This window comes from Cheilinus undulatus, linkage group 4 (genome assembly GCF_018320785.1).
Source record: "Cheilinus undulatus linkage group 4, ASM1832078v1, whole genome shotgun sequence".
Taxonomy (NCBI): Eukaryota; Metazoa; Chordata; class Actinopteri; order Labriformes; family Labridae; genus Cheilinus; species Cheilinus undulatus.
The window spans coordinates 35,274,739-35,301,672 of record NC_054868.1 but is presented as its reverse complement, the minus strand read 5'-3'; the positions used below and the strand labels follow the sequence as shown (position 1 = coordinate 35,301,672).

General features: G+C 38.2%; 1 protein-coding gene across 1 annotated transcript; it reads right to left on the bottom strand.

The window, feature by feature from the left end:
* Positions 1-8,072: 8,072 nt before the first annotated feature.
* LOC121508734 (polyunsaturated fatty acid lipoxygenase ALOX15B-like) lies at positions 8,073-18,951 on the bottom strand. The gene is made up of 14 exons (XM_041785779.1): positions 18,799-18,951; positions 18,285-18,489; positions 16,689-16,770; positions 13,752-13,874; positions 13,534-13,637; positions 12,454-12,620; positions 12,175-12,318; positions 11,268-11,471; positions 11,079-11,165; positions 10,826-10,995; positions 9,373-9,494; positions 9,181-9,281; positions 8,570-8,740; positions 8,073-8,252 (listed from the first exon to the last, which is right to left on the bottom strand). Exons 1-14 carry the CDS (start codon positions 18,949-18,951, stop codon positions 8,073-8,075), a joined length of 2,013 nt encoding a protein of 670 aa, XP_041641713.1.
* Positions 18,952-26,934: the final 7,983 nt, after the last annotated feature.

Here is a 26,934-nt window from a genome sequence, read left to right as displayed (position 1 = left end):
CCTAATTAAGAAAAAACAGCTCTCATTTCAAAGGTGAGACCATCACAGCTGTCTTTATCACCTGTTTGGGAGACGGGATGAAATAGGTGGGTCACAGAGCTGGTTTCAGTGGGTCAGGCATCTGGGCCTGCACAAAAAACTGGCAAAAAAGTCTGTAATGCACATAAGCCCTTAGTACAAAAATATCCATACATTTATGTATATTCCTATATTTATCCCAACATATTCATCTTTATCTTGTGATAACAAAGTGAGGTTTTACCATGATATTGTGTCATGTAATTGTACCATGTCATGTTGTGTTTTTATGTAGTATCGTGGCGTGTCTAGTCACATCATGTCATGTCATGCCATATCGTATCGTACCATATTGTATAACGTCGTGCTGTGCTGTATCATGTAATATCATGTCATACCATGTCGTATCGTATCATGTCTTATTGTATCGTATCATGTTGTATCATATCATGTCTTATTGTGTTGTATCATGTTGTGTTATGTCTTATGTCACGTCATGCCGTATCAATGAATCGTGTCTTATTGTGTCGTATCATATCATATCATGTCCTATTGTATCGTATCATGTCGTGCCATATCATGTAGTATCGTATCATGTCGTGTCATATCATGTCTTATTGTAACATATCCTATCGTATTTTATCGTATAATGTCATGTCGTATCATGTCATATCATGTACCGTATCGTGTCTTATTGCGTCATATCATGTTGTGTTGTATCATGTTGTATGGTACCATGTCTTATTGTAACGTATCATGTCGTGTCATATTATGTCTTATTGTATGATGTTTTATCATGTCATCTCTTATTGTAACATATCATGTTGTGTCTTATTGTATCATGTCTTATTGTAACGTATCATGTCATGTTGTATCATGCCATATCATATCATGTCTCTATGTAACGTATCATATCGTGTCCTATTGTAATGTATCATGTTGTGTCGTATCATGTCGTATCGTATCATGTCTTATTGTAACGTATAATTTCATGTTGTATCATGTCCAGGGCTTGTCATTAACTTTTTTAACACTGGTCACAGTGGCTACTTGTTTTTGAACAGTTATTAGCCACTGAGCATTACCACTAGCTACAGTTTTGTTGTTGGGAAACTACGTACTGTATGCCATATTGGGAACGTCTGGTATGAGACAAATTACATGCTCCACTTCCATTTTTGATGGATATTTAGTTTGATACCAATATTAAAACACTGACTGTTAATACAGCTGGTTTCATAAACATATCTAATTCTCAGTCAGACAAATCTACACCAGAGAATGCTGAGGTTGCGACACTGATAAATTCCACTGGCCAAAGTGGCTAGTTGGACTCAATCTGGTACCTGCCACAGCTGAAATCCACCTGCATTTGGCTAGTTGGCTGGTGTAAATGTCTAGCCCTGATCATGTCATATTGTATCATGTCTTATTGTAACGTATCATGTCATGGTTTATCATGTCGTATCATGTTGTGTCTTATTGTAACTCATCATGTCGTGTTGTATCATGTCAGATCGTATCATGTCTCTCTGTAACGTATTGTGTCGTGTCATGTTGTATTGTCTCATGTCTTATTTTAATGTGTCATGTTGTGTCGTGTCATGTATAGTATCATGTCTTATTGTTACGTATCATGTCATGTCCGCCTGTTGTATCGTATCATGTCTTACTCTAACGTGTCATGTTGTCATGTCATGTATCCTATCATGTCTTATTGTAACGTATCATGTCGTGTCATGTCATGTCATATTGTATCATGTCTTATTGTAACGTATCATGTCGTGTCATGTCTTATTTTAACGTGTCATGTTGTGTCGTGTCATGTATAGTATTATATCTTATTGTAACGTATCACATGGTGTCATATCATGTCGTGTCTTATCAAGTATCATGTCGTATCATGTTGCCATGTTTTGTCGTATCATGTTGTGTCATATCATGTTGTGTCATATCATCTCTCGTTGTATCGTGTCATGTCATGTCATGTCATGTTGTATCGTATCCTGTCCTACTGTATCGTGTTGTGTCATAGTTAATTCCTAAAAAATAGAGTAAATAAAGCATATGCATACACGCCCTTCCAGGCTTTCCGTAATGATGTCTCTAAATCTGGAAATATAAATCATTTGCTTTGTTCCATTTAATGCCCAAACTCCAACAAAGCTATAGCACTTGCCATTTTTACACCGCATGTGTTTTTTGTTTAAATATAAAACAACTTTGTGCTCCCATTAAGGCCCATGGGTGTGGTTATCTTAAACAAGGATTAGTCAGTTGTTGAACAGTCAACAGTCAGTGTTCCCCTGCTGTTGAAAAAGCACATCAGTCAGGTAGTACAATGTGTCTACTCTAAGGTTTATTCTCAGGAAATGTATGGGCAACTACCTTTAAAATTGGTTACATAACAACTTGGCACTTTTACGCCTAACCTGTTTGGTTCAGTTGAAACAAACTTTAGTGTGTTTGCCAAGTAGGAGCGGTTCATTTTCACTGGTATAGAGCTGTCAGTTAAACTCAGGTGTGGATCACATAATGAAACTGAGACTGCTTGGAAAAGGATGGTTAAAATGTTCTTATAGTTGTGGAACTGTCAATAAAAATGGTGAAAAGCAGTCAAAAAGTGGTAAAAATGTGTTATGAATGACAGAAATGGATTTAAGTGGCAAAAATTGGAGAAAAAAGTCGTGAAAAGCAATCATAAAGTGGTAAAAATTGGTTATGAGTGACAGAAACTGATTTTAACTGGTGAAAAATGGCAAGAAGTGGCAAAAATGGTTTAAAAGTGTCTAAAAATGGCTTTTAAAAGTCAAAATGGGGGTTTATGAGGCAAGAAAATGACAAAGTAGCAAAATGGGCAGTAAAGTGGTGAAAGCAGTTAAAAAGTGGCAACAATTGGTTAAAAGCGTCAGAAATTGATTTAAAGTGCAAAACTTGGCTTAATTTGAAAAAAAATTGGTTGTGACAGAAATTGATTTGAAGTGCCAAAAAAAAAGTTGAAATAAGTAGTAAAAGGGGTTAAAGAGTGGCAAGAATTGGTTAATAAAGGCAATTAAAAGGGAATAAAGGCTCCAAATATGAATGAAAAAAGTGGCAAAATGTGCTGTAAAAGTGGTGAAAGTGGTTAAGAAGTGGTAAAAAATTGGCTTAAAGTTGCAAAATTGGCAGTAGACTTTGTGAAAAGTGGTAAAAAAAAAAAAACAAAAAGCACCAAAATTGGGCTAAACGGGGTAAAACTGAGCAGCTCAAGTAATGAAAAGGGTAGCAGAAATTTGCAAAAATTTCATTTAAATATCAGAACCCAATAACTTGATACACTAAGCTTCAAAATGAAGTAACTGTAGCCAGGACACCAGCATCAATGCTATTGATAACACACATGTATTGATATCATCAATAAATCACAACTGGGGAGGGCCCATTTACTGGGTTTTCAGGGAACCAGCCAATTCTGTGGACAGGCCTGATCCCCTGTTCATTATCTGCATGCAGTCTTTCACCTCTCAGCCTCATCTCACCTTTCCAATACCTTGAAGTATAGGAAAATGAAACCTCTCTGCTTGTTGATTCTCCTCTCATGGGAAACTGGAGGGCCAAGTCGTGTGTTTGTTGTCCAAAACTACCTGTTGTTGTGTTGTTGCAACCGAAATTCAAAAGACATTATCTGCAGTGGATTATATAAAAAAGTCTCATATCATTAACTGCCCAGATGACATATTTCATTGAAGGGAAATGATAGTGGGTAGAGCATTTGATGTATTTGTTTACCTGAGCACAATCCAAGTTAATACAAAAAAGCTCTAGGCTGTCACCTCCATTAAATAGAAAAAAGAAAGTGCTATGCAATTTACGCCACGTCACATTCCCGTGCTTGTGCTCCTTCATTTGTCTCCATGCCGTGCCTGGTCCACCTCGTCCATCCGTGCCGAGGCCACGAAGCATGCCACGCCGAAGCACGGAACGATTGCACTCACACTGGCCAAACATACCAGACTTTAGGCTGAAACAGGCCCAGGCATGGAACGGATGGCCTAGTGTGAGCACGCCCTTACAGAGCAGTTACCAAATGAAAGGCATACATGTTTAAACAGGTGAAGTGTGAATCAGTAGTACATATATTAAATAATACTTTTTGTCTTGATCTGTTGTATAAGTCCTGTGTGAAAACATGGGTCAAAGTCCACATATGCTGTTTGAAGGTGAAAAAAAGGATGTGTTTCACCTAATGACTAAATGTCATCTGCCTTACTAGTTTGTACCGGTTACAGCCAGTATATCATTCATATTTTAAAATCAGGTCTGTATTGTTAGTCAAATATTGTGTAATGCAGCAATTCCAAACTTGCCATAGCTGTTTGATGGTCCTTCTCTTCCAGCGCTGACTGAACATACAGCGAACAGATGATATGTAGCAGGAGCATCGCAGCAGTATTTGATCTAGAAAATAAAGAAAAAAATTGGTGGCTGTATCAGGTAACACTGTCATATCGCCTGGAGCATTACCTAACTAGCACAGGCATGTGGATGTTGATTACTGTTTACCCACAGAAGCTGCAGTCATGTGTTTTGCCATGTGTTCAATATCCTAAAAGTTCAAATATGGCCATTTTTGTAATGAAACCTTTGTTTGCAAACAGGTCAAAATTGACTTGGATCAATTGTTAGGTTTTTCAGAGTATTTTTGCAGTGCCTTTGTCATTATGTTATCAATGCATATTTCAAGTTTTCTTGAAAATGTGTTTAACACAGGATGACTGTGATTATATATAAAACTTTTGCATGAATTACTGCATCAATGCAGTGTGACATGGAGGTGATCAGTCTGTGGCACTGCAGGGGTGTTATGAAGCCCAGGTTGCTCTGATAGCAGCCTTCAGCTTGTCTGTATTGTTGTGTTTGGTGTCTTTCATCCTCCTCTTGACATTTCTCCAGAGATTCTCTATGGGACTCAGGTCAGACCATTGGCTGACCAAACAAGCAAGTGATTAATCTGGCACGCCAGATGGATTTGTTTCACCCATCCATCTGGAAAACCATTCATACACAGTGTTTGGGAAAGGGCAGGGCCTTTGAAAAAAAACTTGGAGGGTGATTGGATGAACGTTCTGTCTGCCACATCTTTATGGGCCATTCAAAGCAACAAAACACGTGACATGATCTCCAGCGAGCTGTGCCCCTACCAAAGGAGTAAACTCCATTAGAGCTGCAAAACGCGAATCATGGCGACTGTAGACATCAAGACGTCAAGCTCTGATAAAACTGGCGCTTAAGCAGTTTTGTCTGTCTTCCACCAAAATTCCACCGGTTTCTTGTTGCTGCTAGCTTATGTCACAACTCTGCTGTGCCTGAAAGTTCTGCCCCTCGATGCTGATTGGTCACTTTCTACTAGGCCCAAACAATTTCAGATGGGAGCTTTGCAAGATGGATTTGCCGGTGAGAAACATGGAAATGGGCGTATGTATCCATCTGCTTTGCAAGGTTAGCAAGTGATACCATGGCCAGAAAACCACTTTCTGGCAGTTTTATCTTCACTGTGGGCAGGTGCTAAGTCTTGCTGGAAAAGGGAATCAGAACCTCCATAAATCCTCTCAGCAGATGGAGGCATGAAGTGCTCTGAACATTGGACCAACATCAGCGGATGACATGGCCCCCAAACCATAACTGACAATGAAAACTGAAAACACTGGACTTTATACACCTTGGATTCTGCACCTCTCTGATCTTCTTCCAGACCTTGATTTTCAAATAATATGTAAAATTTACATTTATTTGAAAACAGGACTTTAGACCACTGAGCAATGGTCTATTTCTTTTTCCCCTTAGACTAGGTGAGAGCAGATGATGTTTTCTGTAGTACAGGAATATCTTAAGATAGAAAGAGCATGACATTTGTAGCCCATTTACTGGACCCGTTCATGTGCCATGGTACGCTGACTCCAGCTCCATCCACTCCTTGAGAAGATCCCCTAAGTTCTTGAATCTGCTTTTTTTGACAGCCCTTTAAAGGCTGAGCTCATCACTGTTGCATTGTTTCTTACAAAAATTGAGAGATCAGGCTCTCAGAACAGTCTAGACAGGTTGATCTGGAGATGGGTTTAAAAATATGACGCAGCTGTTTTAAGTGGACATGACACCTGTACATGCCAACTCCCAAAACTCTAAGGTTAAAAAGTCAGAAAAGGGACAATGCTGCCACCTACTGATTAAGAGGTGTTGTTACATCACAACAATGCAACATCTTTTACTTCCGTACCCTCCCAATGTGAGACATGTTTGCTGAGTTGGAGTTTCTGGCTGTGATTGTAGGAGCTCCTAAAGGATGCATAGTGTGTATTCTTCAACAGCGTGCATTGTCTTGCTATGAGGTTGACTCTCTGCTTTGTTCTGGCAAGAAGAGACCCACCATGCTACAGATTTGCAAGAATGCAGCTCATCTTTAAAATATTGAACACATTCAAAAGTGTAACTATATGTAGTGTGGTCTAGAATAGACACTTTTAACATGTTAAATGTAAGTCTATATGAGTTTAATGAACACTTTCAATTTTGCTGTGTATTTACTTTATTATTTTATAAAGTAAAAGAGTGTATAAATCTATACTGTGTTTTAATAATTCAATCAAAATGCATCATTTATTTCCTAGGAATTAAAAAATATCTCAGTTTGATCAGTATTTCTGTTTAGAATTTATATCACTTGGTTTGTGTTTTTTGGTGATTTCTTAAGTTTGTTTTACAGGTTCATGCTCTGGTATTGATTTTAAACTTATTAAAGTCACTGAAAGTGTATTTAATGTAACTCTAATCATGCTTTTTAAAGGCACTTTGCTGCCACCTGTTGATTAACAGGTGCTATTACACCACATAGATCAGAAAATACACCATAAATCTTTTGAATAAATAATTTCTTTTCATTTCTACTTTCAGATATAATTTGGTCTTTAATATTTTATCTTAAACTTTCCTTACACATTTTTTTTCCTGTATTTCAGAGTTTAGGCCTGATTCTGGAGGGAGTGGGCTGGCTCTAGCTGTGAGAGATCTGCAGTAATGAGTGAAAACTGATAAAGAAGGCTAACAGGAATCAGTTTTGATACCACTTCTGATTTCCAGGACCTGTAATGTGGACAAGTAGTCTTTAAGCACGCCAGACAGCCAATGCACATCACATTGTGATAAGTTTCTGTAAGGTTAGACATATAACTTGAACTGAGCTGCTAATAACTTCGATCCACTGCCCTTGATAACCTTAGGGTGGCAGTTCTCTGTTTAACTGACAGGTGCTCGAGAAAAGAACACAATATTGAAAAAGTCTATCTTGTTTAATGCTTTTAATTGATATCTTTTGTTCTTTATAGTTGTGAAGATAACTCTTAAAAAGAAAACACACAAAAATATTTTTGTAGTTCTTATTATTTTATGCCCCAAAGAATAAACACACTTTACTGTAATTATGTGATATGATCACTTTCTCTTCCATTATACAGAGAACAAAAATGCTCCAGACCATTTAGACAAGGAAACATCTCTGATGCATTACAAATCAAAGTAGCAACATCAGTCATCCATGACAAGAATCTCCTCTGCTCCTAGAAATGAGATACTGTAACACTTCCAAATACCACTGGTTTCCATAGAAGACCAAACAGACAGTTCATATAAAAGTTTAATGTTGCATTTATGTATTGCCCTTTTTACCGCCAAATATAGATCATAAAAGGAGACATTGATACAAAAGTTATAAGTCATTACAATAGCATGTCATAAGGCACAGTCTACATCTTTAGCTTTAAGGCAAAGTCATATTTTTCCCTGAGTAATATTTTGATTGGATGCCCTGTGTGATCAGTGACAGATGAAAATTTAAGACATTGACTAAGTAGTGTGTGAATTAAAAGAAAACCCATAACCAAGCCCACCTATCTTTTAAAAGCTGTGTGTAAATCAAAAGTGAGCAAGCAATGATTAGATGCATTGTTTATTTCCCTTTTTCACTTTGGATAAAGTTAACTTGGATTGCAGAGAGAAACCAGCTGATGAGGTCAGCTTCCTCTTTAAACAGCTACACTGTTTTCCACCAGAGTTGGGTCCATGTACGTGTACGGGAGATCCAGACTCTCATTTCTGACTTTGATGATCACACTTTGCACCTCCAGCTCTCCTTGGAAAGCCTTTATCAGCTTGCAGGGAGTCTTCTCATAGAACTCTTCCTCTGGGTACTGGCCAAGAGAGACCTGATGATACCAAAAACATGACTGATGTTACAATGTGCTGAGTTTTCATTCAAGGATTTAAAAGGGACTTTTTTGCCCTGAGAACAGGACACATAATCAAAGAAAGTATTATTTATTTTACTAGTATACACTGCATATTCAAATATGCTGCATGTGAATTGACATTATTAAGTAGGCATTTACTAGATTTTCCTGTTTTGTTTGACTTGTAGTATGTTGAGCTGGCCTCAGTATAATTTTGTTTCAAATACATATTGACCTACTTTATTCACACTTCTTTGATTCTTGCAGCTTTTCATGAGGATTTGGGTACTTACAAAGTCAGTGGACTGCTTGCTGAGAAGATGCAGGATGGCCATCCCCTGAACTGTCACGTTGACATCAGGGAGCGTCTCCAGTATGGTGGCCTCTGTAGTTTTGCCTTTGGTGGTTGGTGGAGGAAGTTGCATGGAGATGGGAGTGTTGGGCATCCAGGCACCAAAGTCAAACTGCAATGAATGAAAAGGTCAACCACTGACATCTTCTGAAACATGAACATGCTGATAATAATATTAAAGCCAGGCTGCAGAATCCATATGGAGTGTTTTAGTCATGAGAGCAGCACTAGGCTCACAGATTGTATTTTCTCCACGATTTATCTCCAGTGTTTGGGTGATTTTTTTATGCTTTCACTTTTGGTGCTGTTTCTATAAATGTCTAGTGAGATTTTTATTAAGTAAACATATAAAAGATAAAAAAAATATCTACACAATATGGTGAATTTGTCTGATCAAGCAAATGCACACTTCTCTGCCCATCACTGCAACACACACAGTGCTGTGGAACATGCTCAGTAGGTCTCTCTTGTTGTTTAGTAAACGATGTTTAATATGGTACCATTATCATGTGTACAAAAACTGTAGATTTAAAACAATATCAAGACATTCACCTGTCCAGAATTCACAGCAGAGTGCTGCACAGAGCAGGTGAAGATCACCATGGTGACAAACTTGACCAATGCCCCCACTGTGGTAAAGCTCTGAGGAATTCCTGAGGATCAGAATGAATTAGCCATGTGATGTTCAGATGTTCTAAATGACTTGATTATATTGGTGCAAATTTAAATGAAGACAGAAAATACCTGTGTCTTCATTGGAGAGGAAACCCTGGACAAAAATGTCTGAAATCCACTTCTGCAGCTCAGTGTCTTTCTGGACGTCAGCATCACTCTTGTAATAGTAGTTCAGGATTCCCTTCACAAACCTTTAGAAACATGGAGAAGTTCTATCAGGACCTGTTTAGTTGACTTATACATTTGTCATATATGTGCACTTGCAGCTTAGCTCTGAATGAGACAGACTCTGAGCGTGTTAAAGCTCCATCAGTGATGTTGGAGTAGGACTTTTACCCTTCTTAAAAGACTGCTCTGTAGTATCAGTAAGAAAATGACATTTAGGGTCAAAATATCCATAAAGCAATGTACACATGCATCTCAAATGATGAGACTATCATGAAAAAGTGCCATGGACTGATTGCCTTCACGTCATGTTGCATAAATGCAATAATTCAAGCAAAAGGAGCTCCAACAACTAATTAGTGCACTGAGGAACATGATTTTCCAGAAAGTCAACATTCCTGTATTATAAATCCTATTATTGATTGGAGTTTTGTGATATTTTGAGATGGTGGATTTTTAATTTTCATGACCTGTAAGCCATAATCATGAAAATAAAAACAAAAAAAGTCCAGAAAATGTACACTTTGTATAAGATGAATGTAGAATATACAGTATGTAAGGTTTCCTTTTTTTAATTAAATTATGGGGAAACATGAACTTTTTTATGATTTTCAAAAATTTTCAGCTTCAGCTGTACATCATCACTCTAACTCATGATGAAAATACAGGCAAAGCAGGATAAAAGAGACGTATATCTTACTGAATTAATTAAAACATCATGGATGATCATATGATCATCTAACTGTATATCAGTTATTGCTGCAAAGCTGTATCATGATATTATTGTCACCTAGGGCCATGCGTCTTGTGTCCTGTCCTGTCTTGTCTCAAAGTCTTGTGACTTACCCTTCAATCCCCTTTCTTATGCAGCATTTTGATTTCTTTGTGCTTGCCATATGATATTTATTTTGGTAGAAGACTGTACGAAATACCTCTTTGTGTTGGTGTATTAGCCTGTGCTACTGTGGGCAGTATCCCATTGAGGTACGGAGCTCTCCTAAGAGGCAGCTCAACTTCCACTTCCACTTCATTCAAATAAGCTGACGGCCAAAATCAGCTGACATCCATAAGGCTGTGTAAACCTTGGGGTCATCTTAAGACTGAGCAAAAAGTCTAGTGACCAGACAAGGGGGAATTTTTAACAGAAGTGAAAAGAATTTCGGTCACTGATCAAAAGCAAGGATCCTGAAATCCTTCATGAACTGTACAGATGAAAACGTATAGTTCTCACTAAATAAGACGGAAAGGCAGATGCATTTGCAGACCAAAATATCGAAATATTTTAATGTTAAAAATGTTTAAAGATTGGACATAAATGTTGAAAATGTAATTTTCAAAAGAAAACTGAATAGAGTACTTGTGGATGATATCCCAGAGCTTGAGTCCATCATCCCTGTAGTAGTAGTCTGGTAAAGACTCTAGCCCACGCTCAGCGATGTTGTCTGGTATGCAGAGGGAGCTGTAGGTCAATGAGGCCATTGATCTATTCAGGATGGTGAACTGGCCCTCTCCACCACAAGCTGCATACTAAACACCAGCCAATATAAGGAATATTGTTAGAGACATATAAAAAGCAATGTTAAGGTAATAATCTGCTTATCTTTCCCTACATGTGTGAATGAACCATCCTTAGAGATGAGCAGGTTTCGAGCCATGAGGTTGATCTGCAGGGTGTAGCGAGTGTGAGGGATGAGGAGCTGAGGGAAAAGTGAAAGTCCGTCAGTAACACTGGTTCTTGCTAAAACATTAGAGGTCTGTTACTTTAACTCCAATCAGTGGTGTTAAATGCTGAGATGTACCTTGTACAGCGGGTGCACCATGGGCACGTTGCGCAGCAGAGACACAGCAAACACTTCAGCCAGCAGATGAGTGCGCAGCAGGTGCACGTTGAGTTCATGGTAGTTGAAATCGGCACTTCGCACAAAAATCTTGGCCAACAGCCAATCATATTCAGAATCAGTAGGGAAGAAGATGGGGTTGTCTTCTCCTGGAGTCTGCTTCAGCTGTTGGAGAGGAAGGCAAAGATGTGGTTCATTTAGTTAATCTGATCCATTAAAAACGCTGGTTATATAATATTATTCGTGATGTTGGGAATGTGGTGGATTTCATGAACAAGGGTTGGCCTGAAGTCTGAGTTTGAACAGTTTCAGAGGGAAACTTTCAAACAAAGAATGAGGAAGCCTGGGAGACTCTTTATCCCAGGAGCCCTTGCAGCAGGACAATTCTGCTCTCTGATAGGAGGAGGCCTGAGGAGACTCTGAAGGGGGTCTACGAATACAATCCCTGCTCTCCTAAAGTTGAATCTTGACGGCACAAGACTTTTAACTTGCTGGAACCGCAGAAGGAACATTAATGTAGCTTAGAGATAAAGTTTCTTTCTCCATCTCTGATCTTAATTTTGGCTAAATTTATGTATAAACCTAATGAGAACACAAGATAAACATATGATATTGAGGAATAAATTATTGAAGTTTAAAACATGTACATTGTCTAATTTTTGGATAAACAAATAACATAAAAATTGCCAGTGAAGACATTATGTAAATGTTCTGTATATATTTCTAAATAATTGTGCATATGAATTTTTGCTTTAATAGTGCTGTAAAATTAATTTATGCAAAATAATATTGCAGCTGTTATTATTTTTCGTACTATAAATGCACCATCTTAATTTCTAATCGTTGTTTTCCTATTACAGTCTCTTACCTGGATAGCTATTGGCATCAGCTTGTCATCAGGTCTTTTGTGGAACAGGACCAGAGGAGCCATCAAGTACTGCTTCTTCCCATTAATGGTGTTTGTTTCCACTCCATCCAGGAGCTTGTAGTCGCACAGGTAGATGTTGCCATTCTGTTTGAATATTTTAAAAATGAAAACTGATTTTACCCTCATGCAGAGTTGGTATTACAGAAATGCAACTTATGAATGCATATTTTAGGGAATGTATCATTTTAAAACTATGTGCATCTAAAATCATCACATCACCTTCAGTTCCTCATCCAGGCTATGTGGACCCTGGAGGAAGACCATGTAGTCTTTGACAGGAAGGTTCTCAGGGAGGACTGAACAACGTTGGATCAACATGGGGTTGACACCATTCAGAAACTGGTAGGTGAAAAATTCATCCTCCTTCCAGTGTTTCTGGACATAGACTGAAAAAAGAAGGGAATTAAGGAAAACCAGATTCATTTTAAGAGATCACCCTAAGTCTCCTCTATGTCGGTTTTTGTTTAAATCTAAACACACTGGAAACATCTGAATATGTGTCCATGTCTGAATATCTTTTATTCTCTGTTTTGTTTTCACTTTTTGTTTTTAATTTTAATTTTTGTTTTATTTTGTTTTTAATACTGTGTAGATTGTATTTGGTGAAAATGCTTCATTTTAGTTTAGCATTAGTTAGTTTAGTTTCTTTTTATTTCCTCCTATATGAGAACCAAAAGAGCCAGAAACAGTTAACATTATCCAATTTTGGGCTTCTCTTCACTTTTCTTTTATTTATTTAGATATGATATTCAAATATAACTCAAGGGCCATAATTGCCATTTTGTTGAAGTCTCAATCAGATCGGACAGGCCAGGATGGCTGGGAAAGGATCTTGGTTGGCTCTTTTAGTATGAAAGGTTAGAGTAAATACTATAATTGCGGAACATGGACACACATGCTATAGCATGTATATGAATGAGCTATGAACAAGCTCTCTGGAGATGAAAATCAACTGTGGTTATTGTAGGCATGACAACTTGGCCATTTACATGCAACTGAAACAAAAAAAAGGACAAGAACAGATTAAGTTGGCAGGACAGTGTGAATAAATGCTTGATGCATGTGTATAAATGTGATCAGATCACTTTATGTTGCATGCATGTTAACAGTGTATTTGGAGTCCCCAGTCAGAATGATTTTAAATGAACTGAAGAAGTCTTGCACATTAAAGCATTGCTATTATGAGTTCAGATTAGATGATCTGTTCCAAAATCAGGTGGTTTTCAACTTTCTAACATAGGTGGGCAGCCCATTGGGAAGCTGCATGAATTAGTAGTTAGACGGATGATAGAGTAGTACCTGATGTGTCGTTGTGGTGGCAGCAGAACACCCCATAGATACTCTGCATATCAGTCCACTTCACTGTTTCATCAGCCAGTCCATCCAGTTTCAGGTCAATCAAGCTAGAAAACAGAATCACAAAGCTGTCTTTAATAGCGCTGATTAACAGTTAGGGAAGGGAAGTAGGTATGTAGTCTTAACGATGGTAGATTTCTGACTGAAATAATGGACTTCACCCTTGAACTGCTGTGAAGTAAAACTCTGTCTCCTTGGTGAAGGAGAAGTGGACCTCCAAAGGCAGAGACTGAGTGTTTTCTGCTTTAATGCAGTGGGGAATTCCATCCGCATACACCTCCCATCTGGGACAAAAGAGAAGGTTAGAGTAAAGACTTTTAGAAATTAGATTGTGTACCTTGGGTTTTAATAAAGATTCAGATCACCTTGACCTTTCAATAAGGTCATCTGCACAAAATGTTTTTCTGTATCTATTGCTTTTTTCACACATAATTACTGAAAATCCAGTTCATAAGCCACACTTTTAATACTTTCATCTGAAAAGTTGGCTGCTGCTTCTACAGTATGCTAGGATAACAACCAGTATCAAGTACAGAGACTTACAACATCATCACTGCAAGAATGTGCAGCTGCCCCTGTCAAACGCAGCGAGGCCTTACCATTTAACGTTAACCTGAAACACCAGATGGGTTTGTGAAACAAATCCATAAACATCTAACACCTTGGTTCCCAACCTGGGGTCTGGGACCCCCCAGGGGGGGCGCGAGTCTTTGTCTGCTCTGAGGCTGCCAAAAATAGGTTTGCAAATATTGACTAAAACCATGATAAAGCAGTTATAAAGTAGTTCATACAGAGGTCTTTTGTTAAGAAAAGTATGCATGGACCTTTTTTAGGGTTTTATCAGTGGAACAATTAAAATCTATGTTGATTTTTGGCAGCAATGTGTCACTTTTTCTTCTCTCTTGGGTCCTAGGGAGGCTCTGCTTTTCTGAGGAGTGTGTAGGGGGCTCCAAGGAAAAATGGTTGGGAAACACTGCTCTAATACACAGTGTTTGGGAAAGGGCAGAGCCTTAAAAAAAAACCTCAGTTAGGTTGGATGGACATTCTGTGTGTCACATCTCACAGCCAATCAGAGCAACAGAACATGTGACATAGCCGCTAACAAGGTGCGCCCCTATCGAGGAGTAAGCTCCATAGAGAACTGCACAACGCGAACCATGGCGACTGTAGACATGTCAGTACACGGCTTTGTCACTTTTGAAAAGAAAACAACTCACTGCTGTTCTTTGGTCTCTTTTTAATGAAGAAATGTCAGTTTCAAATAAAGCTGACACTTTAGCAGCATCCACGCTAATCTCTTCCGCCAAAACTGTACCAACCTCTTGTTGCTGCTTGCTTAAGTCACAACTCTGCCATGCCTGAAAGTACTGCCCCTCGTCACTGATTGGTCCTGTCACTTTCTAACCAGACTATGTTACCATGATATAAATGCACTTGTGTTGATCATTGGCACTAGTGCTGGCATCCTGGCTAAAAGACACATTCATTTTGGAGCTAAAAAGTGTGTGTGACATTTCACTTACTCATTCATGACACTTTCAGACCCCCTTTCATCACTGTTTCGACCCTTTTTTGCCACTTTTAACCCATTTTGCAGCTATTAGCAAATTCTGTCTTTGTAACCCAATGTTGCCACCTATAAGCCATTTTGCCACTTTTTAACCACTTCTCATCCTTTTTCCTGGACCATTGTTGTCCCCTTTTGCCTCTCTTAGCCCATTTTTGCTGCTGTGTCTCTTTTAGCTAATTTTTGCCACTTTTTAACTACTTTTCAACATTTTTTTCTACCCATTTTTGCCCGTTTGCCTTGCTTAGCCCATTTTTTCTGCAGTCTCATTTTGTTTCTTTTAAGTCATTTTTGCCACTTTTTAACTGCTTCTCACTCTTTTTCCTTTCTTAGCCTATTTCAGCTGCAGCTAGCCCATTTTTGCAACTTTAATCCATTTTGCCACTCTTACCTCTTTTTCCACTTTTTCACCCAATCTATGCCACTTTTAACCCCTTGAAGCCCATTATCTATTATATCATATTGATACACACTTTAATGAGACCTTTATCTAATCAAAATGATCAATAAATTACTTAAAACCATTTGAATACAACCAGATAAATTAGAAAAATGCCCTCAAGTGGATTAACAGTTGCCAAAAACACCTTATGTATCAAATGTGATACAAAAAAGTGAAATTTTATGGCAATGTTTATCTTTTTGAATTTTGGTAGAAGGTTAGGTCAAGTAAACATTCAGTTACAAAAAACGAGAATTTTCTGGCTATTATTTGAGATATCAGGCTTAAGGGGTTAACCCATTTCCCCAAATTTCAGCCTTTTTTGCAATGAATAGATCAATTTTCCCTTAAAGTTGTTTCACTTCGATATGCCCCCCTTATAAGTGGCCCTGTTAGCAAAAAGAAGCTGAAAGTCCAAGTTCTGTACCGTTGCTAGTGGATGCACAAACTGCAAACACAAATGGTACCAAAAGAGGCATGCAGCTGCACAGATACTGAACTTTTAAGGATTTTTCCAAATGCAATAGAAGTGGTCAAGCAGGAGGACAGTTTAAAACTTTCTTCCCTTGAAAAAATCCAAATAGAGACTGTAATATTCTCGATTTTAAGGTAGTTTTTCAACACTTTAGCCAGTCCCTGCAAACATTCACATCAATGATGTAAGCTCACTTATGAAATTTGCTTTTTTTTGGTCCTCTGCCAGTTTTTCCAAAGTTTTGCTTCCAATGGGAAAACATCTGACCAATCAAAACACACTCACCGCTAATTGAACTAAATTTGACCATCTGTTCTGATGTATCTGTGTACCAGTGAATAGAGCAAGACAACAGCGTAGGCTTTTGCCGTGCAATATGTTTTTTAATAGAATGAACATAATTTATTTAGAAATCACATCGCTCCTGCCATTTAAAGATAGGCCAGTCAAAATTTGCTTTCATACAATTTGCTATTTTGTGCCATTTATTTGTATCACCCTTGGCGTGCAAATGCCTTTTTGCTTCATAAAATAAATGTATTAATTGAAAAGTTTAACAGCTTGGCATGCAGGTTTGTTTAAAGGTATTTAATGAAAAAGCTTTCAGTGCTCACTGATAGTCCTCCTCTCGCTGCTTCAGCTCCTTTTCCCTAGCATACTTGCCACGAGCATGGGTGTCTTCAAAGACCAGTAGAGCTTAAAGAAACAATCAGATTAATTTTCTTAAATATACATACAGTAAACAGACATGATTCGCACTTTGCAATCTGTTTTTAAAGGGGACATATTAAAAAAACATGTTTTCGCAGTTTCATACATATACTTGGGTATACAGAACATCTTCAGATGCACAAAATGTGAAATATGCCAGCAGTCTAAAAACACAAACTCTGGTGTTCCCCTAAAGATTTGAGCTTTCTTATATGGCCACATCATAGTAACACCCTACTCGCCTTATCGCCACTCTCAGCCGTTGCCCATGTTTTGCTCCTTTGCATTTAGAGGCAAAAACCAAAACTACTGTTCTACACTCTAAGAAATGAAATGTTGATTTTACTTAACTAAGTTATGTCAACCGGTTCCACACAACTGTGTTGTTTACAATGAAAAAGCAAAACACTATTAACGTGAACAGCCCATTTTAAGTAAATCTAACTTAATTATCTTACTTTAAAGCTGCATGATATTACTACATTGCATAACCACAACAACATAATGTTGGATTTGGTTAGGTTTGTGTTATTGCAACACCTTAGTTGTACTGATTGAATCACAAAGTTAAATTAATACCATTTAAGTTGCAGGGCTGCACAGTGCACTGAAAAAAATGTTTTATTGATCCTACTTAATTTTATTAATTTTAGCAGTTGCACTAAAGAAATTTGCTTAGATTCCATAATTTTTTTTCTGTTAGCATTTCTCCTTAGGTGGATTGACTTGTGCATTCATTTGCAGCAATGACTGTAAGTCATTCACTAAATCAGTAGGTGAAGTTTGAACAATGTCAATGTGCCATCCACCCTTCATTGACAGTAACAAAAGTAACATTGCCCCCTATAGGCGGGACCTCTTTAATTGAGACAGCAACTTCCCTCATGGTGCACTTTATTTAAATAAAGTGTCTGAGAATGCGTCATAGTAGAGTATCTTTGTGTGCGTGTTTGATTTAAGTGAGATGGTTATGTTCGTTTTAATCAACTGTGTTTTGTAGCCTTGAAATCTCTTACTATTGAGTGATTCCAATGAAACCTTGTTAAGTTTTCTATAAAAACTTAAAAGTTATTTTAATTTTAACACAACAAAGTTACATAATATGAACAACATCACTATTTCATTTCTTAGATTGTAGGTCAATGTCTTTAGGACCAACTAATTTTTGTTTCTGATATGAAAAATCCAAAATCAAAAACACTGTAAATATAAAAAAAAAAAACACTGTAAAAATGTACCCTTGACCCTTTCAGGCAGTTTGAAATTAAACTAAAAATCCAAAAACAATAAAAAATTAAAAATGAAAAATGAAAAATGAAAAATTAAAATAAAAAATCCAGTGGTCATTAAATGCACTGCCCCTTCTGGGGAAGACTGTTTAGAGCTGGTTTATACAGGGTTAAAACCTTTAACTAGTGCTTGATGTGTGTTATATTCTGAACAAAGCACAGCACAGACACTTTTTTAGACCAAAGTGTGTGTAAGTGAAGAGTACGAACCTTTTCCCTCTCTGAATATGTGAACATCGGTGTCAGTGATCCAGCGGTGGATGGGAAAGTGGAAAGTGTGCCCCTCAGGGGTTTTCACCCTCACCTTGGCAGGGAACCAGGAGTCTACGGGGAAAATTAGGGGAGGCTCTTTGTTCAGCTCGATCATGAGCAGCTTCCCAACGGACTCACAGCAGGACACAGAAAAAGTGGATTCCTTGAATAATGAGAGAAATGGTTTGATAGAAACTGTAACGTCCTTGTTCCTGAAACAAATCCTGAAAATATGACGAGACAACACAAAAATTTGTATAAAATGTCATTTTTTATACAACTCATTCATAAGATCTATTGCTGTTTAGACCACATTTGTGAGCAGTACCTGAAGAAATGCAGAACTTAAAATATATTTAATCATTGGTAAGGATTTCCTAACAGTTTCACTACTAATTTTATGTCTTTAATTACAATAAGGCAAAGTTGCAGAAGCATGTTGAAGTAAACAAAGAGAATATTTTACACTTACAGCTCCAGTGGTGAAGGATAAAGGCCCTGTGATGTCTATGAGCCAAGTGTGGTGGCTCTCCCCGTCTGTCCCCACCAGCGTAATGTAGACGTTGTTGAACGTGTTGGAATAGAGCAATGTGCCAGTGTATGTGGTCACTTCATAATTTGCCATTTTCACTCTAAAGAGCAGAGAAGTCTCTGAATGAGAAGAACAGTTATTTTTAGCACTCATTACAGGGCTGTACAGTGTGACATATATGTCGCAAATGCTACAAGAAAATTGGTCTGTGCTAAGAGGTTCACTCCTCATCACACAGGTGCGATGACACAGTGAGAGAGGTGCATGCATGCCAGGCACGCAGATAAGACTTTAGGTTTTACTTGTTGCCACAAAAACTTCATTCCACTTTGATTTGAGATTTGAAATTCATGCCCAGTCCATTTATTTTATATTTCTGGCAGATTGTAAATTCATGTGGAATGTTATTTTCTCTGTCATGCGCTCGCACGCTCCACCACTGATACAATGGTGAGAGAGTGACCTGCAGCAGCTCTAACAATTTACATAAAGTTTCTGCAGTGTGGGGCTGTGTTGATCTACTCCTCCATGCTCCTGCCATTCTCCCTCGTCTCTCTGTCATACACCACTGTCTGTGTCATATTAGACCTGTAAGCTAAATTCAGACACAAATTGGCTTGTTAACCAAACAGCTGCAGCTACGATAAGAGTGAGGGGAAAATGCATCGTTTTATACATTAACCCTTCATCAGAAGTTTGCGCAGACTGACGAGCCTACTTAAACGTAGCCTGTTTGTCTGAGAGTCTACAACCCACCCTCCCTGCCTTCTCTAACTCATTAATCTCCTCCTTCATCCATTCACTTCACCCAAGACTCATCTAATTGTAGTTACAGTCTAGGTTGAGATCAGCTCGGGCAGAATGACGCCTGAGATGGAACCCCCATCCTGACTCTCCCTCTGCCGAGCCTTCGTGCATCTCCCAGACTAGACTACAACTACGTACCCACATCCCTCATCTTTCATCACAACAGACAACAGTCTCGCTGCACATACTTATCAATCTTGATTAAACCTTTAATAGCATTCTGTTGTGGTGTGGTCCTTGCTAGTGAAGTTATGTGTTAGATAAAAAACAGCATATGTTCATTTAGCTCTATAAACATCAGAACCCTGCGTTATAGTACAATATGTGCCAAACTCTAACGGTGTTAAATTAATTTCTAATAATGTTAGACATGTTTTCTTATTACTTTGAGTATCAGTAAATATATATGTCCAAACTATGGCCCTAGGGCCAACTGTGGCCCTTGGTCCTTTTGAATTGGCCTCCAAGAAATCCATTAAAAAGGCCCACATAAGAACATAAAACTTGTAATTTACTCTATTTCTTAGTTTCACTAGGAATGCACAGTATTGGGGTTTATACAATATGGGGATATTTACAGATTACATTTAGTGGATCAATACCAATATATAAATGTATAGACCTAACACTTCAGTCCTTGAAACACAGTTTAAGGATGAACAAAGAAACATACTTCAGTCTTTAGAACACATTAAAGTTTAAGTAAATAGGATGAACACAGAAAAAGACTTCAGCTGTCAGTTGGTTTTGCCTAAAGTAAAAAAAAAAAATGGATGAATACAAACAAAAGGATTACTGCAGCAAATAGCAGCATGAATGGAGCTCATTTGGTCCTCTGTGTGATCTATCTCAGGGTCTGATTCCCAAATCATGTTGTTCTAATCGTTCTCAAGCACCAACATTTCTATAAAGTTGATCAGCTTCCAGCAGGTTGCTTTTGTTTTGTGTCTTAATGTGGAAATGAACCGTCAGCATCTCTCTTCTCTGTGATTGGCTGTTTGCTTTTTTAGACATTAACTCCTTAAAGCCTTAAAACACAAATTATAGCCAGAAAATTCTATATTTTTTTGGGAAATGAAATGTTTATTTCCCGTTCTACTAAAATCCCCCAAAAATCCAAATTTCCATAAAATTTTACATTTGTATTTTTTGTGTATCATTTGATATTTTAGGTGTTTTTGGTAACTGATAATCCACTTGAGGGCATTTTTATCTTTTTTCAGATTGTATTCAGAGGGTTTTTTTTTTTAGTAATTTATGATCATATTAATTGGATAAAGGTATCATAAAGGTATGTATCAAATATGCGACAACAGGCTTTAAGGGGTTAATTGAGAACTGTAATTTAGGCTGTTTTGTTTTTCAAGTACATTCACTTACTAAGGATATGTTTTGGTTGCATGTTGGTTTTAGAAATGTAACAAATATGGGGAGCAGGTGGCCTAGTGGTTAAAGGCACTCCCCATGTATGTGGGTGGCCCGGGTTCAAATCCAGCCTGAGACCCCTACCGCATGTCTCTCCCCAACTCTTGACCCTGTTTCCAACTCTATCCACTGTCCTCCTCTATCTAATAAATGCACAAAATGCCAAAAAATGCAAAAATGAAAAAAATAAATCTTAAAAAAAAGGAAATGCAACAAATATTTGATATATTGTGCTACTGTTTTTTTTTCTGTGCTACGAGATTTTCAACCTCTGTAGAACCAGCACTATGGGAACAAAAAGTTAACGTACATCCCTGCATTATATAAACTGTAACACGTAACACAGTATCTTCAGTTTGTCATTCCTCTGCATCTTTTACAGTCCACTTGTTGCAAACTGAAATCATAAAGCATGTTTCTTACCCTTAAATGAGGCCAAGAAGTTCCTTCGATGAACAGACCGTCACACCAAAGGAATCACTGCTGAATGTTCTTCTTATACATGCAGATTGGTAGGTGTGTCAAGTCTTATGCAACAGTCAACTCAGGTGATGAAATGTTAGATCGGATTAAACCACAGAATACAAGACACAATACTGAGAAATAATAATGCAGCAAACTGCCCCAATGAAGCACTTCAAATTATCCACCAATCAAATAATGAATTACATTTAAAGAGTGCCCAACCACTAAAAGTTGATGTTAATTTCTAAAATCTTTGTTTCCAAATACTACGGATAATTAAGACGCAACACCTATCATTTCAAAATAGGTGGGTCACAGAGCTGGTTTCAGTGGGCCAGGTTAGTAACGTATCATGTCATGTTCTATGATGTATTGTATCATGTTGTGTCTTATTGTAATGCATCATATTGTGTTGTATCTGTATGTTGAACTGGTTTCAATAGGTCAGGCATCTGAGCCTGCACAAAAAAAAAAAAAAAAAAAAAACTGGCAAAAAAGTGATGTAATGCACATAAGCCCTCAGTACACAAATATCCCTACATTACATTTATGTATATTCCTATATTTATCTCAGCTTATTCATCTTTATCTTGTAAGAAAAAAGTGAGGTTTCATCATGATAATGTGTAGTGTAATTGTATCATGTCATGTGTCGTTATGTTGTACCGTGGTGTGTCTAGTTGCATCATATCATGCAATATCATATAGTATCATATCGTATAACGCTGTGCTGTGTCATATCATGTCATAATGTCCTACCATGTCGTATCGTATCATATTACCTTGTGTCTTATTTTACTGTACCGTGTTGTGTTATGTCTTATCATGTCATGCCATGCCGTATCATCGTATTGTGTCTTATTGTGTTGTCCAACCATCTATTCATCTTCTTCTGCTTATCCAGGGGCAGCAGTCTCAGCAGAGAAGCCCAGACTGTCCTCTCCCCGGCCACTTCCACCAGCTCCTCTGGGAGGATACCAAGGCGTTCCCAGGCCAGCTAAGAGATGTAATCTGGCTCCTCTCAATGCGGAGGAGCAGCGGCTTTACTTTGAGTCTCTCCCAGATGTCTGAGCTGCTGACCCTTTCTCTAAGACTGAGCCCAGACACCCTGCGGAGAAAGCTCATTTAAGCCGCTTGTATTCACCATCTTGTTCTTTCAGTCAGTACCCACAGCTTGTGACCATAGGTGAGGGTTGGAACATGGATCGACTGGTAAATTGAGAGCTTCGCCTTCTGGCTCAGCTCACTCTTCACCACAACAGACCGGTATAACGCCTGCATCACTGCAGATGCCAAACCGATCTGTTTGTAAATCTCCAGCTCCATCTTTCCCTCACTCTTGAACAAGACCCCGAGATACTTGAACTCCTCCACTTGGGGCAGAGACTCTCCTCCGACCCGTAGTGGGCAGTCCACCCTTTTTTCGGCTGAGAACCATGACCTCAGACTTAGAGGTGCAAATCCTCATCCCAACCACTTCACACTCAGCTGCAAACCATCCCAGAGGTCAGTGTTCGATGAGGCCAACAGGACCACATCATCTGCAAAAAGCAGAGATGGAATCCTAAGGCTATCGAACCTGACACCCTCCACCACTTGACTGCGCCTAGAAATTCTGTTCATAAAATTTATGAACAGAACTAAACTAAACTACTACTGAAAGATACCATCTGCCCACTGCGCTGGTTTGTATCAGAGTAGTAGAGCAGTATAGCAGTATGGGCCTGAACTGATAAAAATGATAGTAATCAGTTGCACTGTAGTAATTCTGGTGCTGGCTGTGGAGGATGACTATATTTATTTACTTATTTGTGGTTTTTAGCAAAACCTACACATTTCAGTTCATACATATAAAGTGTGCTTGTACATTGTGCTTATGCATGTGTTGCTGTGATTTTACCAAAATCAGCATCATGTAGCCATTCGATTGAGCAACCTCATCTCTGGAGGTCAGGAAAACAATGGTCCATGGTGAAAATTAGCAGAAATGAGAAGCAAAAAGTGGTTAAAGGGAGGCAAAAATTGATTTAAAGAGGAAGGAAAGGAATAATACAGCAAATATAGGTTAAGAAAGGATACAAAGGCAAAAATGGGTGGTAAAATGGTGAAAAGCAGTCAAAACATGGCCAAAAATTGGCTGAAAATGGCTAAAAATGGCAGAAATTGTGTAATGTGGCAAAAAATCTTCTTATAGTTATGTAATTGTCCATTAAAATGGGGAACAGCAGTCAAAAAGTGGCAACAGAGATGGATTTAAAGTGGCAAAAATTTGGCAGAAAAAGTGGTGAAAAATGGCAAGAAGTGGCAAAGATGGTTTAAAAGTGTCTAAAAATGGCTAAAAAAAAAAGCAAAACAGGGGTTTATGGGGCAAGAAAATGACTTAAAATAGCAAATGGGCAGTAACGTGGTGAAAAGCAGTTAAAAAGTGGCAACAATTGGTTAAAAGTGTTAGTAATTGATTTAAGGTGCACAAATTGGCCTAAATTGGAAAAAATGAGGTTGTAAGTGACAGAAATTGATTTAAAGTGCCAAAAAATGAAGAAATAAGTGGTGAAAAGTGGTTAAAGAGTTGCAAGAAATGGTTAATGGAGGCAACAAAAAGGGACAAAAAAAACCTCCAATAACTCAACAACTTCATACACTTTTAAGCTTCAAAATGAAATAACTGTAGCCAGGACACCAGCATCAATGATATCATGTATTGATATCATCAATAAATCACAACTGGGGAGGGCCCATTTACTGGGTTTTCTGGGAACCAGCCAATTTTGTGGACAGGCCTGATCCCCTGTTCATTATCTGCATGCATTCTTTCACCTCTCAACCTCATCTAACCTTTCTAATACCTTGAAGTCTAGGAAAGTGAAACCTCTCTGCTTGTTGATTCTCCTCTCATGGGAAACTGGAGGGCCAAGTTGTGTTTTTGATTTACTTCCTTGTCTTTCTGCACCTAGCTACACACCATTACCTGATAATTATCAAATGTTCCTTTGGTAACAAACAAGCACTTACCTGGAACTGAACAATGTCTGAGTCCAGGCACTGTTCCAAGCCTCCAATTCCCATTTAACAAATGAATCCCTCTTTCTGGTCCAGTAAATATCTGCCTTCTCAGGAACTTTCTCAAGGCTGGAGCCTCACATAGCCAAAGACCATGTATCAGTATATCACCTGAGCATAAGTACTTCATAGCAAACTTAAAGGTAGAGCAGTGATACTCAACACATGACTCCAAAGCCACATGTGGCTCTTTTGTGATGATTTGTGGCTCTTTTATGTCTTAATTTGAAACATTCTTCCCATTTTGCCACTTGTTTTTTTCACATTTTTGCCACTTTAATCCTGCTTTTAGAGGGTATCCACTGGGTAGTAAAAGGTAGTAAATGAAATTAGCTCAAATTAAAGCCATTGAAAGGTAGTAAAAGGTAACAAATGCAATTTGACTTGGTAGTAAATTTTTCATCACCCCTTCAATATAGTATGACTTTTGCATTGATCCTGAATTTTTGTTTTAAGTTGGTTTGACTAAAAAATCAAAAATAAAATACATGTGTGAGCAGGATGGCAGGACCTGGGTTGGTGTTGATAGCCTCGATTGGTTCTGCTGCCCGGTCTGTTTCTTTGCACGCTAGGTGTCGGAATAGCATCGCAATAGGAAAATGTAAGTTTTCACAACTTTGGCTCGATGACCCAGCATTTAAAGACTGGCTTAAGCCGGTTGTGGGTAATGACCAGGAAGCTTTTTCTAAAGTGTGCAAAAAAAAAAACATAAATGTAGGGCCCTATGATTTCCACGTTAACGGAATCACGGAATTGGTCAATAAAAACAGAATTTACAATTTTCACATGGAAATCGTGGAAATTGAATTAATTTCACTGAAATGCTGTGTTTTTCAGAAAGAGGAATGTATATCTGAGCAATATGTTCCCGGGGGAACCCTAAAGCAGGCACAACTTGTCCCTCACTCACAAACACTCATCCCGCCCCCTCCTAAACAATAACAGCATGTCAAAGCGGCTGCACAAAACACCGGCAAACGTTACGAGGCCCCATAAGGGGCACTACTGTGGGACATAATGTTGCACCTTCAAGAAAACTCATCCGTGCTTTAAGTTATTTTACCTCACCACACCACCTGAGCAGGGTGCCTCACCTCATGCGAGGCACACCGCTCAACCCTCGGAGGTTCAAAATCAGGTTGGATGGACTCGAGATTTTATGAAGTCCAAATGATGTTAAATTCGAGTAACAGTTAGCTTAATAATTCCCTCTGTAGATACTATAGTTCCCTTTGGTTGCTTAACAAGCCAATACGTGCCTGTATTAACGTAGTGCTCTGATATGAGGCAGATAGACAGACAGCAAGGATGGAGAGAGCTGAGGAGAGAACTGTTACAGTCTGGAGTAGAACACAATGCAGCATCAAATTGCATGCACTGTTACTTATTAAGAGAGTGAAGAAAAGTTTAGGTAACAGGTTTACTTCTAAACATTTAACTTTAATTTGACATTCTTATTAAGTTATTATCACTCTGTGTTGGCAATAAATGGCTGAAAGTGGCTGAAAATGGCTAAAAATGGCAGAAATTGTTAAATGTGGCAAAAAATCTTCTTATAGTTATGTAATTGTCAATAAAAATGGTGAACAGCAGTCAAAAAGTGTAAAAATGTGTTGTGAGTGACAGAAATGGATTTAAAGTGGCAAAAATTTGGCAGAAAAAGTGGTGAAAAATGGCAAGAAGTGGCAAAGATGGTTTAAAAGTGTCTAAAAATGGCTAAAAAAAAAAAGCAAAACAGGGGTTTATGGGGCAAGAAAATGACTTAAAATAGCAAATGGGCAGTAACGTGGTGAAAAGCAGTTAAAAAGTGGCAACAATTGGTTAAAAGTGTTAGTAATTGATTTAAGGTGCACAAATTGGCCTAAATTGGAAAAAATGAGGTTGTAAGTGACAGAAATTGATTTAAAGTGCCAAAAAATGAAGAAATAAGTGGTGAAAAGTGGTTAAAGAGTTGCAAGAAATGGTTAATGGAGGCAACAAAAAGGGACAAAAAAAACCTCCAATAACTCAACAACTTCATACACTTTTAAGCTTCAAAATGAAATAACTGTAGCCAGGACACCAGCATCAATGATATCATGTATTGATATCATCAATAAATCACAACTGGGGAGGGCCCATTTACTGGGTTTTCTGGGAACCAGCCAATTTTGTGGACAGGCCTGATCCCCTGTTCATTATCTGCATGCATTCTTTCACCTCTCAACCTCATCTAACCTTTCTAATACCTTGAAGTCTAGGAAAGTGAAACCTCTCTGCTTGTTGATTCTCCTCTCATGGGAAACTGGAGGGCCAAGTTGTGTTTTTGATTTACTTCCT